The sequence below is a fragment of the Euprymna scolopes genome, chromosome 7 (genome assembly GCF_053919585.1).
Source record: "Euprymna scolopes isolate OS-2025 chromosome 7, ASM5391958v1, whole genome shotgun sequence".
Taxonomy (NCBI): domain Eukaryota; kingdom Metazoa; phylum Mollusca; class Cephalopoda; order Sepiida; family Sepiolidae; genus Euprymna; species Euprymna scolopes.
In genome coordinates, this window is record NC_136488.1 from 19902842 (window position 1) to 19917884 (window position 15043).

General features: G+C 29.9%; 1 protein-coding gene across 1 annotated transcript in view; it reads right to left on the reverse strand.

Annotated features, from left to right (window-relative positions):
• The window catches only part of LOC145279623 (ankyrin repeat domain-containing protein 13C-like), a 219796-nt gene that overhangs the window by 33957 nt on the left and 170796 nt on the right, over positions 1 to 15043 (reverse strand). The window contains exon 7 of the mRNA XM_080130834.1: positions 1069 to 1200. Within this exon, the coding sequence (XP_079986960.1) occupies positions 1069 to 1200 (132 nt within the window). The remainder of the gene's footprint in view (positions 1 to 1068; positions 1201 to 15043) is intronic.

Here is a 15043-nt window from a genome sequence, read left to right on the forward strand (position 1 = left end):
TAAGAGTAGTGGTTGATGGGCAGAAATCAGAGGCCCTCAATATTAATGCTGGAGTCCTTCAAGGGTCAATCCTAGGCCCAACTCTCTTCCTGATATACATCAATGACCTCCCTAAACACATACTTAAATCATTCGTTGACATCTATGCTGATGACACGACCATCTATGGCAACACATCAAAGGCCGTAAATGACAAAGTTCTCAGATTCTCTCTCCTCTGATCTTGAGCGCGTGGTACAGTGGGGGAGGAGGTGGCTGGTTACTTTTAATGCATATAAAACCAAGCTCCTATCTTTACATCATCAATGCTCTGATCCCCATCTGGCATCAATTGAAATGGGTGGCTCTCGTCTAGGGGAAGCTCCATGTTTTGATAAACTTCTGCGCTTGACCTTTACTCCTGATCTGAAATGGAACACGTACATCAAGTCAGTTACCAAGGTCGCTGGAAAAATGGTAGGATCCTTCTACCGCTCCAGAAGATATCTCACCCCTGATGCAATTCTCTACCTGTATAAAAGCCAAGTACGTCCAAGGATGGAGTACTGCTGCCACATCTGGGCAGGAGCTGCTAAAAGTACAAAATAGGCTTCGTGGCCTAGTGGAGGATGCCCTTTTCTCTTCCCTGCAACCTCTCTCCCACAGGAGAGACATTGTGAACTGGTCTTTGTTTTATCGTTACTACCATGGTAGGTGCTCGTCTGAGCTCCAATCTCTGCCCCCCCCTCGCCAGTCTTTCATGATAAACACCCGTCTAGCTGAATCCACTGTCAAAATCTTTCACTTCTTATCTGTGCCAAAATCAAAACGTAGATTCCATGAACAAAGCTTCTTTCTTAGAAGTGTATGCCTGTGGAACTCTGTTCCGGTTGCCTGTTTCCCACCTGACTACAATCTGGACGTCTTCAAGTCCAATGTAAACAAATTCCTGATTAACCGCCTCCCCTTAAGACACTTTATCAAATCTCTAATACTAACGTACTGTACACGCAATAACTCTTATCCCTGAGTGGCTTCTGGGCCTTGATAAGTGGTGACTACCTTGTAAAAAAAAAAAATCATCCTTACTGTTTTATCTTCTTTAAATAACCATCCACTTCTCATTCGATTGAAACTAATATTTTTTGTTGACATTTGTGTGAGAACAATATCACTGCTCATGAGGACATCCACTTCATCTTCCAAATCAGCATCAGATTCCTGAAAGTAAAAAAGCAAAAGGACTATAGACATTTCCAACTTAAACAATTTGAGTGCAAATATATAAATTAATTGATTTTAAGCATGACTTATCTATTTAAAAAAATAAAAATAGAAAGTTAAGTTTTTCTCTTTTTTTTTTTTTAAATGATACTTATGTAGAATAAGGACTGTGCTATCATCAGAATTTTCTGGGCAGTTTACCTAAAATGCCACAAAGTGCCAAACAAAATTTTTCTGCTCTTTCAATGAACAATATATTATTCTGTTATTATATAGATAATTCAATGAAAAAATAAGAATGAAAACATTTTTGTTGTTATGACGAAAATACAATGAATAATTATTGGGCAATTTTTATGAAACATAAAAATAGAAATTCAAATTGAAAAAGAAAAATATACTCAATTTAAAGTTTGATGAATAAATATTTATTTTTTTTTTGACTAATATACAATTGATAGCAAAAAACTTTTTTATAGTATTCAAAAAAAAAAAAAAAAAAAAATTTTGTCCAAATCAAATCAATACTTTTTTTTTTTTTTTTTAAATGACATCAACTATTGAGATCTCATTGACTAGGCGTTTGGGCACCTTCCAACATTTTACAAAAACAGTCTTGAAAATTCTAACATTAGCATGGCCCTTATTCTGTATTAGTACCACATAGATTATCAGAACCCATTGAACCCAACTGGTGACAGTTTAGTGTAGACACCGCCAAAAATGGCCGAAAAATCAAGTTGTTGTTTTTTAAAACGAAATTACATTTATTAAAATCCATTATTTCTGAGTAACTTTTTTCCAGAAAGATAAAACCCTGAATTTTATCATATAGAAAACAGAATAATGTAAACCTTTTTCTACTATTTTTAATTAAATTTTAAATGTTAAATTTCCCCAAAAAGTTAATTAACATTTTTTGTCTTGCACAAAAAACGTACATAAATATTTTTAAAAAAAGGTTTTTGAAATAATTAATTTATTTATTTGTTGTCTAACTAAGATTTAGGGTGATTTTCTATGAGAATATGCAAAAATATTATAATATAAGTACCTGGATTTCAAATAATTCCACTTATTCATATAGGCAACGAGTTACTTCGCATCGATCTAGACAATGTTTACGTTTGTACTTAATAAAAAGCAAACTATGGAAAACCAAACAGGCCAAAAAAAAACTTATTTTTCAGTGACGAAAATTTCAATGTATTATTAACGCTGAGGCTGGCCAGTACCAGATGGGTAACCATTTGTATGAGTTTGGTTTTTAATGTGCATGTGTGTGGGGGCCAGGCTCCCCAAAATGGGGGGGGGGGAATTTAAAGCAGAATAAAAAAAAATTATTTCAGCGCGTTTGGTCCACCGTAGTCGAAAGACGGCAAATGTTTTCAAACGGGATTGAAAAAATGATGCCATTTTTAACACAAAGGGCACAAAATTTATCAAATTTTTTTTTTTTTGTATCGATTCTTCAAAGCATGCCCTGTTTAATAATGGTCATGCATTATTCGGCTCGCTAAAAAAAAAAAAAATTGTTAATTTATTTATCAAAGATTTTAAAATGGCTTTTTTCGTATAAATATTAAAAAAAAATTTTTTTTGTTTTGCTTAACTTAAATTAATTATTTTACTTAACATATTCACCGAATTTCACACTTCAAAACTCAAAAGCGGGATAATTAAACACAATCGAAGTTCTGATATTCAGACGTCAAAATAAGGTATGCAAACATTTTTTTTTTTTTTTTTTAAATCTATAATCCTGTCCCTTACAACAACACAATATGTTTTGTTCAGATTCAGATGATTATTTTAAGCATATTTGGAACCCCCTCAAAACAAGGGGGGGGGGGTTGTAAACAAAAAATATATATAAATATCGTTTATGAAAAATAAGTACACTGTTATAAAGTTCATTCTTCTCTTAATAATCGCTGAAAATTTCGTATTGATTGGATAATTACCTGATTTTTGGTAGATTTTTAAAAAGACGGTCCGTCAAAAAGTACTTACCTGCCCCCCCCCCCAGTTTTGGCGGTGCCTAGTTTAGTGTTAATACAATGTCACATAATAATATGTTGAGAAAAAAAAAAAAAAATAGTCCAGTTTGAAGCGTATATAGGCAAGCAGAAGACTAAAAACTAATACAGTTGTACAGATAAGCCGAAAGCACTTTCAAATCATTATTTAATGGTTCATGAAAATAAATTGAAAGATTGCAAATAAAAGATCACCTTGTTCAATATCTAAGAATAAATTAATAACATTTAACATGCTTTTTCTTTCATTGCGGCATGGTGTCCCAGGCGTACGTCCTGATTTTGAAAACATTGTTGAAGATTAGATTTTGCTTTACTAATGACACAATGCCACAAAGAAAAAAAAACACAAACTGATTCTATTCCTGACGAAAGCATTATATTGCTGAAAATTTGATTTTAAACAAATTTTTTTTTTTAACAAATCTGCATTGTACTGGCTTCTAAACTTACAAATTTCAATTGTAAAAAATTATGGAATTTCTATAGAAAATTCTCATCTTGATGTAGTATGGAGTCACTGGTTGAGAGTCAACCAAGAAAATTTGAATTAAAGTAAATTGAATATTTTGTCAGAAGGAAATTCATAATTGTTAAGAATAATTCATAAGACAACATGCAAGAAAATTTTAAAGAGAAAAACTAAAAACATTAAAAAAAAAAACTAAAAAAAACTAAAAAAAAAAAAAAAAAATCAGAATCAAGAGAAGAGTCTAACATGCACAACACAATCCTATAGAGAATTAAGAGAAGAGACAAAATAAAAATTAAATCTAATAAATTCTTACAAATAACTCCTTTTAAATAATTTTAATGGATCTGTTTATTTGCAGGAAACAACAATCAAAATATACAAGTCTTAAAAAAGGAAGAAATGATGTGTATATTATATATATATATATATATATATATATATATATATACACACATACATGCACACCCACACGTGGGTGTGTGTGTGATTGTAGCGTAATGATAACAAATTGATTCATCAAATGAAAGTGGACTTATTTTCTGGTTCATTAAGAACAAGACAAAACAAACATTTCAATTCTATAAATTGTCAAGAATGCATATTGATGCTAACTTTTAGTTGGAAATTAGTAGAGAAACCCGACATTGTCTGAGAGAAATAACTTTGAGACATATTTCCTATCTTCTGAATTTTAACCCATCCTGAGTGATATCACATGATTTAAACATTTCTAACTTCAAGCAATTGCTTTCCCTGTATGAAAAAAATAATAAATCTTGTGTATATGTGCCAGTTGCATATTTTTGTTAATACGATAAACATATAAAACTGTTTCTCAAAGAAAAACGTAATGCCTGGGAGGATGGTATGATGAATAAATATTCTGCATTAACTCATCTTCAAAACAAAAGGATGACCAGAGAATGAATACTACACTATCTCACCACAAAAGAATAATCTCTATGAGGATGGTATCATGACAACAAAACAGGTACTATGTAACTCCCACCCCTCAAAAAAGGGAGGAGATAATGCGTAGAAAAATATAAAAAAAAAAAAAAAAAAAAAGATACAACACAGGGATTACCCTGGGAAAATGGTATGAGAACAGAACAGCCACTACACCATTGCTGAATTTAGCATTGAAAAATGATAAATTCATCTGAAGTAGTAAACTGAATTGAGCATTAAATTGTAAGAGTATAGTTTTAGTTCCTGATATAAAAATAGTAGTATTGTTTGGTTTGTTTAACAACATATCAACTATCTATATGTGATTTGATACTGAATAAAGTTGTTGAATATAATTCTATAAGTAAGATAATTATTTATATTCCTTGAATATATTGCTTTAAGGAATACATTTCACTTTTGGAAACCATAATTTGTAGAGTGAAATTTCACAATAAGAGTGGGAACATAATACTTTGAAAAAAAATGACTCTTTGGCATTGATTAATTTTCTCAACCCGATCGACTCTTAGCTACTTCCTTCTGTTACCTATTTGGAGAGAAAATTGAATAATACAGTTGGGCATGAAATAACTAGTTCATTGACCATGTTGAGCCTCTCCAATATCCTGTTTAGCTGAAATAAGGTCCAAAGTGGAAAAACGGTTCAGCCATCAGGATCCTGTCCTTAGGCATAATGGTCGCAGGTTTATTGACCTTTCTGCATGGGGGTTGCAATCAGCAAATTCAGGGTCTCACCAATAGGGTGAGGAATAATTTTGCTTCAAGCAGCTACCAAATTTATATATATATATATATATATATATATATATAAAGTACATCATTGTCAAAGTTGATCAAAGAATCTATTGTAAGAGCACTGCTGCTATTGAATTTGTGGGTTTCATTTTTTGTTTTCATGTTTATTTAGAAAAGTTGTTCGCTTCAGATTAAGTTTTGTTTATTTTTTTAATTAATAATGCATTTATTTTTATTTTTGGATTACTTTTAAGTCAACTTTTTCAGAGTTTATTTTTCAAATAGGAACTACTTAAACTTAATGTATCATGGAAGGGAGGGGGGGTGAAGGGAACTTTAAAAAGAAAAAAAGAAATGAAAAAAAGAATTTCTTTGATGGAAGGAAACCAACATTTCTGCACAACTCGCTTCCCAGGCAGTTGTTTCCCATAACATGACTCGTTATTGTGACTAAGCGTGGCAAGCGCTTTCATGCCGAGATTCAAATCAAATGACTTAATCAGAAAACTGATCAGCATTTTCACATATTTATCCAGTGTTCACTCTTAAACTAAGGGAAATAATTAGGTTTATACATTTTTACATTCATATTATCAAGAATGTTTTATTTTACACTAGTCTGGGTGCACGATGTTATCCGGGTGTTTGGAGGTGTGTGTTGAGCATAAAATAAAAAATAAAATTTTAGTAGGCAGGCAGGCTCAAACCCATACCATGAACGAGGAAAAGAATGTGAAAAAAAAAAAAAAAAGTGATGTTTTTGCCATTGCGTCCATTACCAAACCAGATGTGGCAAAGGTTTAAATAAGGACTAGTCAATTGAAAAGAAGGGAAAAAAGCGACCCTTCCCTATAGAAAAGTGCCCAGTTAAGGGTGAAGGAATTAATGTTTTTATAGCTATTTTTTCAATATTTGTCGTCCGAAGGGTCGAGCTTCAAAACACCGATCTCATGAAAATCGGTCACCTCCATCGGAAGTTTTAGGCAAAGATACATACATTCATACATTTAAACAAACAGGTGAGATTTATATTATAGAAGACCTAGGCTTTACACTAAATGGCAACCAATGACACCTAACATAAATTTTGAATATTTTCAATCATTTTTTAGTATCTAATTCCTGTAGGTCTTAAGGTTTTTACATAAAAAAATAGGCACAAGAAAGATAAAACTTAATTTTAGAAGAATGAAATTAAATACAAATTTGACAAGCAAATTATGTAAAATAGGAAAAGATAAAATTCTTACAGTAAAAGATAGTTTTTAATTGATACATGTAAATATAAATATCATTTTATTTGTGAATTCCTTAAGAATATTTGTTTCATAATTTCATTGGAAAACATCACACAATGCATAAAATGTTACCATTGTTATTCCAACAACACGAAGAGCACAGATGAATTTAATAATGATTCGAGACAAAATTATTAACTTTCACAGTAAATAGTTCCAACACTATTCAAACTGGTTAGTTATCTCTATATCTTCAGTACAGTCTATTATGAAGAATTTTAAACAGGTTAGCATAACAAAGAATTTGCCTGGGAATGTAAGAAACCCTAAAGTGTCCCTAACCACATTTTTTTTTCTAGCATATTTAATAAAGTTCAATTTTAGTCAGCAGCAGAGTGATCTCCCCTTAAAAATAAAACTTAAATTTGAAACGTTAAGAACTGATTTACTTTTAGAAACAGGTTACTCAGATTTTTTTTTTTTAATTGTTTTTAGATATCAAATGTGGATGCAGGATATGAGGAATGCGTAGAGAGCAGTGTTCCAAGGCTCATACCATACTGAAAGGAGGCTTTTATGTTTGTAATGCTTGCAACCATTACAAAGAAATGAAAACGAATGGCCTGAGACAAGAGCAAACCAGCAGCAGCCAGAATTAGGAGGATGAAAAACAAAGCATGCAAGAGTCAAAACCCCCAAACAGGTTAGATGCACATTTCCACCATTTCTGGAGATTATATATGATAAAAAGGGGATCAGTCTAACTACTGAGCTCAACAAAAATGTCAAATAAAAATAAATAAGTAAAAGCATTTTACAAAAACTTTAGTCCCATTATTTTTATCAAAGCATAACATATGTACCAACTCTCTTTGATTATAAAATAAAGAGAAGAGAACAGAAAAGTATAGGAGCACATAAACATTAAAGGCAATATTCATTCATCTATACAAAATATGCAACATTATACCAGATTGCTATCTGGTAATATACTAAGGCAATTTCATGTCACATGATATTTTTTTAAAGATTGAATGGAAAAATACATATTTAAATATTTAGTTGACAATTATTTTTACAGTAAGAAGGATGAGAGGATTTATTTTAAAATGATTTAATTTGTAATAATTAAACTTTAATTAAAAAGGAAATATTTTGCTGAGAGAATTATTTCTACAGTAAAAAGGGATTTTTTTTAAAATTATAATTTTTAATAAATGAAGAGATATATAAATTTTTAATTATTCAAAGAATATTTAATTAATAATTTTATATTACTATAATAAAAAAAAAATTATGAAAAATCTTTGATATCTTTACCCGTCACAGAATGAAATGTCATTTCAAAAATCATGTAAATTGATCAAGTAGTTATATTTTTTTAACAAACAAAATCAAATTTCATAAGAAAACAGGCATTGTTTTCATCTACCAAGTATAATAAAGGGAAACAACTAAATTCGATTTACTGAGATTTTAAAATCAGGTTTGTAATGTCTACAGTATACTACGAATCACTAAAACTCTCCCAAAATAAGTTTATTATATATATATATATATATATATATATATATATCCATTCATGTGTAATCACCTTTTTCTTTACCATATTCCGTCTGCTTAACTTATTTTGTTTTCAAGTAAAATCTTTGACTTACTTGTTGTTTCATCAAATACTTCTGCATGCAAAATCCGATTCCGCATTTTGCTAATTCCTACCCTCTGATGAGAAGGAGAGCATTTCTTCAAAACTCCGCGGATTAAGGACTATCCATTTATCTAGTGTTTCCTTTTCAGATTAAATATGTTTTTAACTCATTTCAAAGTGTTTTTTAACATATTTTATTAACTGTTTGCTCATATATATATATATATATATATATACTCGGGGTTTTTTTTATATTCAAAAGTAATGGACTAATGAATTCAACGAGGTTGTTAGATAGTGCTCAATAAAAAGAGCTGATAATACTTGTTTATTGTTATATAAACATGCTCACATCCCGCTGCTACAAATAGCCACTTGTTTCAATCAAACAACAGATATCATCAGGCAGCGACTTGACTATTCAAAAGTTCAATGAATAATAGATTTTTATTTTAGGTAGGAACTCTTTAGAAGTTGGAGTTAAAAAACTTAAAACACAGGACTTTAATTAAATAAAAAAGTAAAAAGGGAGAGGCAATTTAAATAAAGTTAAAAAATTAAAAAATTACAATGGGGAGAGAGTGATTGAGAAGAGAAAAAAAGGAATAGAGACAGAAATAGAGAAAGAAAATATAGAGAAAACAAAATAGAGAGAAAAAGAAGAGAGAAAATATATATATATATATATATATATATATATATATATATATATACACACACATACATACACATATATACATGATATGGAGAAGAAAAAAAGAAGAGAAAAAAGAAATAAATGGTTATAATAAAGAGAATAAGAACTAGAAGGAAAAGGAAAGAATAATGAGATCTAGTTAAATAGGGAAAGAGAGAAAGTAAGAATTTGACAGTATATAGAAAAAGAAAAAGAAAAAGAAAAAAACCTGCGTGTCAACCAATTTATGAACAATTATACAATTCAGTAATGAAACATATTACAAATACAAACAGAAGATACAATCCAAGCGTCAGAAATGAACGTGTCAAAAAAGGCAGTGAATGTATTCGGCTAGCATATTTATCCTCTTACATACGTCCACGAGTAAAATCAACGCAATTCAAACATACGTCTACCATTAATTAGGCCCTTTATGCTAAATGATATAACTGTCAAATTCTTACTTTCTCTCTTTCCCTATTTAACTAGATCTCATTATTCTTTCCTTTTCCTTCTAGTTCTTATTCTCTTTATTATAACCATTTATTTCTTTTCTCTTCTTTTTTTCTTCTCCATATCATGTATATATGTGTATATGTATGTATTTGTATGTATGTGTATATATATATATATATATATATATATATATATGTGTGTATATGTATATGTATATATATATATATTTTCTCTCTTCTTTTTCTCTCTATTTTGTTTTCTCTATATTTTCTTTCTCTATTTCTGTCTCTATTCCTTTTTTTCTCTTCTCAATCACTCTCTCCCCATTGTAATTTTTTAACTTTATTTAAATTGCCTCTCCCTTTTTACTTTTTTATTGAATTAAAGTCCTGTGTTTTAAGTTTTTTAACTCCAACTTCTAAAGAGTTCCTACCTAAAATAAAAATCCATTATTCATTGAACTTTTGAATAGTCAAGTCGCTGCCTGATGATATCTGTTGTTTGATTGAAACAAGTGGCTATTTGTAGCAGCGGGATGTGAGCATGTTTATATAACAATAAACAAGTATATATATATATATATATATACACACACACACACACACACACAGAACAATCATGTTGACACACTGGTTCTAGCCAGATCACCAAAGTTAAGCAATGTTGAGCCTGGCCAGTACCAGATAGGTGACCCTTTGGGAAGGCTAGGTGCTGTATGTATCACGCAGAGTAGTATAAATTTCCAGGTTGTTATCTGAGGGTGCATTAATTCACTGGGAGAGATGCATCCCCAATCTTCGTTAAGACATGCATCTAGGAAAAGATAACTGATGTAAAAACCTGCAGTCATCTGTATACTCTGTTCTGTGGCAGTCACCTGCACCGATAAAGGTTAACAGTAATACACAAAGCCTTCACCATTATTAAATCATTTGTGTGGATTCCCAAGCAGCTTAGTTGTTGTGGCGAAAGCTCATCCATCAAAATCAATGGGAAAGTCCATCATTATATATATATATAACCTACAATCAATTTACGTAATTTTTGGAATATGACATTTTCATTCTAGGACAGGTATGTACATCATAAAAATGTTTTTATAAGTTCTTTTTTCAGGTTGAATTCTGAACTGGCTCCCTAAACATTACATGAATGTATTACTTCAACCAAAATATCATTAACAGTAAATTATGTCGATAGATGAAGACGGCAAGCATAGAATATCCACAAGGTTCCATTATAATAACTTAACAAACATTCTTTACATTTTTTGATAAAATTTCACGTAATATTATCTTTTATTTTGTTATTTCCAGTACATTTCTCTCAATGTAACCTCCAACTTTCTTAAGGCATATCTTATCAAATTCTGGAATATGTACAGAATTTCCAATGGATCGCTTTTTTTTCCACAAAAGTAGCATGCTCTGTCAACTATGATGGGCAGAAGTCCCAAGTAATTTGCAATTGTATTTTGTTGCATGCACTGGAGATCAAACCTTCAAGCTCCGGAAAAGTCACTTTCAACTGAATTTTCCCAAGTACTTTATCCACTATCCCACAGGATCCATTTCTATTTGAAATTCCATGCAGATTCCCAATTGACAGATCCAACTTCAACAAGATACATCTGAAGAAGGTCAGAGGTTACATTAACCGAAATGTAAAAATAACACTCAAGATGAGAATAGTAGTCAAGAGAATCCAAATGAAATAAATAATTAATCCTCATCTAAAAAATTCAGAAACATTAACTTCTATTATTAATAGTTAAATTGTTATTTATAGGAGAGGCTCATAGGAAGTCTATTACTTGAATAAGTTCAAAGAGGTCAGTCCCCCCCCCCCCGCCAAAAAAAAACAAAACAATTCAATCAAAAATATGCTACTATGCTGAAAACTAAAAACAGTTTACGCAACTGAAGTTATAGGTTCATTTGATTTTCTGTGGTTGATTTTCCATGACACAATTTTAAAAAGATCGAAATTTTTCTTTTTATGTTTCATTAGTTGTTGAACTTTATGATATGCCAAGGTCACTTTATATAGATCTGCTTAATGTTTTGTAAGCTTATATTTTGTAGTTTGTTAATGAATGCATCTTATTCAACCTATATTTGGATCCTTAACAAATACGATGATTGATCAGAATGGTAACAAAAGAGCGATTCCAGTCCCTCAAAGATTTCAAATTTGTGCCTCACCACCAGATGGACTTTCTGGTCATACACTTTTTGTTTCTTTTATCTCTTACAACATAACATAAACAATTAACCTCCAGCAAAATTTCAATTTGAAATCTTTGGTTGGTTTGTTTTATAGCATATCGATCGCTTTCTGGTTATTTAATACTGAATGCAGTAAGTCTGGAAAAGGTTTTATTCTTCAAGTTTTTTTTTTTTTTATATATATCTCCAAATATATTCATGGTGTTTGACTTGGTAAAATATGATAAAGTTTTGAAAAGGAAAAGAAAGCAGATATCTTCAAACAGCCTGATCTAGTTGCACCAGATACCCTAAAAGGTATTACCACTCCAGGCTAAAATGGATCTGAGAGCAATGATAACTAAGGAGTAAGTCAACATTCTCCACAGCCCACAAACAGGGCCTTACCACTGGATATATACGTCATAATCTGGATCAACTCACAATCTATAAGAGCATTAAAGAATAAGTTACAACAAAAAACCTAACACAACTGAAATTTTATTTCTTCTTCTGTATAAGTTTTATAAAAACGGATAAACAAATAGGAGTTGAAAACTAAAATTACTTCACTTAATTTCAATGTAGAGCTTGTTCAGTCTAAACAACAGAAAGCTTTATTATAGGATTCGATTGTCTTTTATTTCTTTCCTGTTACTAACCTTTGTTAGTTTCAATACTTATTGCCCTCTTTCCAGGAACAGTACCTCACAATAAATTAAGAAAAGGGACTTATTTTTCATACGGACAGACATATTTTGGCATAGATCTACATAAAAAGGTTTTTATTATTTTGAACGGAACCCTTTAATTCCCAGAGATAGCATGCTGTTATTCCATCAGTCCTGACTGGGTGGAAATCATAAGTAATTCATAATTATATTTTGTCGCCTACACTGAAGATTGAACCTTAAACCTCCACATGAGTATAACTTACAACTGAATTTTACCAAGTACGTTATCCACTATGTCACAAGTTCTTTCAAACATCACTCAAAATACAATTGTGAATTACTTAGGACTTCTATCCAATTATGACTGACAAAATAAAGGCATGCTACCTCCATAGATTAAATAAAAGGTTCCATTCAAAATTTCATGCAGATTCCCCGAGCAAGAAAGTTAGAAGTTGCTTCAATTTAAACATTGTCAGAATAAACTGTCACCTAAGCTTCAGCCTCTGTCCCATCAATGAAATGTAGTATCCCTCTGCCTGTTCTACAAGTATTTTAATGGTGAATGCTCTGACGAACTGCAAGCACTTGTACCCCCCTGGACGTAAATACCCCCGACAAACAGCAAAATTCCACCCCTTCACAGTTGAGATCCCTGCATGTAAGAGAGCCTTTTACTCCAGTAGTTTCTTCCCCAGAACCGCTGAACTTTGGAATTCCATTTTGAGTTCTTGCTTCCCCAACTGTACTAACATGCAGAAGTTTAAGTGTAACGTGAACCGACATCTTGCTGCCCAAATACCCATATAGTACCCCTGTAGCCCCCTACATCAAAGTGGCAATGTGCCTTGTTTGGGGTGAAAATGTAATTAAAAGAAAATAACAGTGAACATGAGAGCAGTAGTTGAAATAATCCAAATAATCAAGCTTCATCTCAAAAATTGAGAAACCGATAAAAGGTGTCACTTCAGAAATGTAATTTTTTCCCCAGAAGTGGTCACATACTAAGAAACATTTTTTTATGTAACCATTTTTACTTGAAACATTTTTTTATGTAACCATTTTTACTTGAAACATTTTTTTATGTAACCATTTTTACTTGAAACATTTTTTTATGTAACCATTTTTACTTGAAACATTTTTTTATGTAACCATTTTTACTTGAAACATTTTTTTATGTAACCATTTTTACTTGAAACATTTTTTTATGTAACCATTTTTACTTGAAACATTTTTTTATGTAACCATTTTTACTTGAAACATTTTTTTATGTAACCATTTTTACTTGAAACATTTTTTTATGTAACCATTTTTACTTGAAACATTTTTTTATGTAACCATTTTTACTTGAAACATTTTTTTATGTAACCATTTTTACTTGAAACATTTTTTTATGTAACCATTTTTACTTGAAACATTTTTTTATGTAACCATTTTTACTTGAAACATTTTTTTATGTAACCATTTTTACTTGAAACATTTTTTTATGTAACCATTTTTACTTGAAACATTTTTTTATGTAACCATTTTTACTTGAAACATTTTTTTATGTAACCATTTTTACTTGAAACATTTTTTTATGTAACCATTTTTACTTGAAACATTTTTTTATGTAACCATTTTTACTTGAAACATTTTTTTATGTAACCATTTTTACTTGAAACATTTTTTTATGTAACACTTTTTACTTGAAACATTTTTTTATGTAACCATTTTTACTTGAAACATTTTTTTATGTAACCATTTTTACTTGAAACATTTTTTTATGTAACCATTTTTACTTGAAACATTTTTTTATGTAACCATTTTTACTTGAAACATTTTTTTATGTAACCATTTTTACTTGAAACATTTTTTTATGTAACCATTTTTACTTGAAACATTTTTTTATGTAACCATTTTTACTTGAAACATTTTTTTATGTAACCATTTTTACTTGAAACATTTTTTATGTAACCATTTTTACTTGAAACATTTTTTTATGTAACCATTTTTACTTGAAACATTTTTTTATGTAACCATTTTTACTTGAAACATTTTTTTATGTAACCATTTTTACTTGAAACATTTTTTTATGTAACCATTTTTACTTGAAACATTTTTTTATGTAACCATTTTTACTTGAAACATTTTTTTATGTAACCATTTTTACTTGAAACATTTTTTTATGTAACCATTTTTACTTGAAACATTTTTTTATGTAACCATTTTTACTTGAAACATTTTTTTATGTAACCATTTTTACTTGAAACATTTTTTTATGTAACCATTTTTACTTGAAACATTTTTTTATGTAACCATTTTTACTTGAAACATTTTTTTATGTAACCATTTTTACTTGAAACATTTTTTTATGTAACCATTTTTACTTGAAACATTTTTTTATGTAACCATTTTTACTTGAAACATTTTTTTATGTAACCATTTTTACTTGAAACATTTTTTTATGTAACCATTTTTACTTGAAACATTTTTTTATGTAACCATTTTTACTTGAAACATTTTTTTATGTAACCATTTTTACTTGAAACATTTTTTTATGTAACCATTTTTACTTGAAACATTTTTTTATGTAACCATTTTTACTTGAAACATTTTTTTATGTAACCATTTTTACTTGAAACATTTTTTTATGTAACCATTTTTACTTGAAACATTTTTTTATGTAACCATTTTTACTTGAAACATTTTTTTATGTAACCATTTTTACTTGA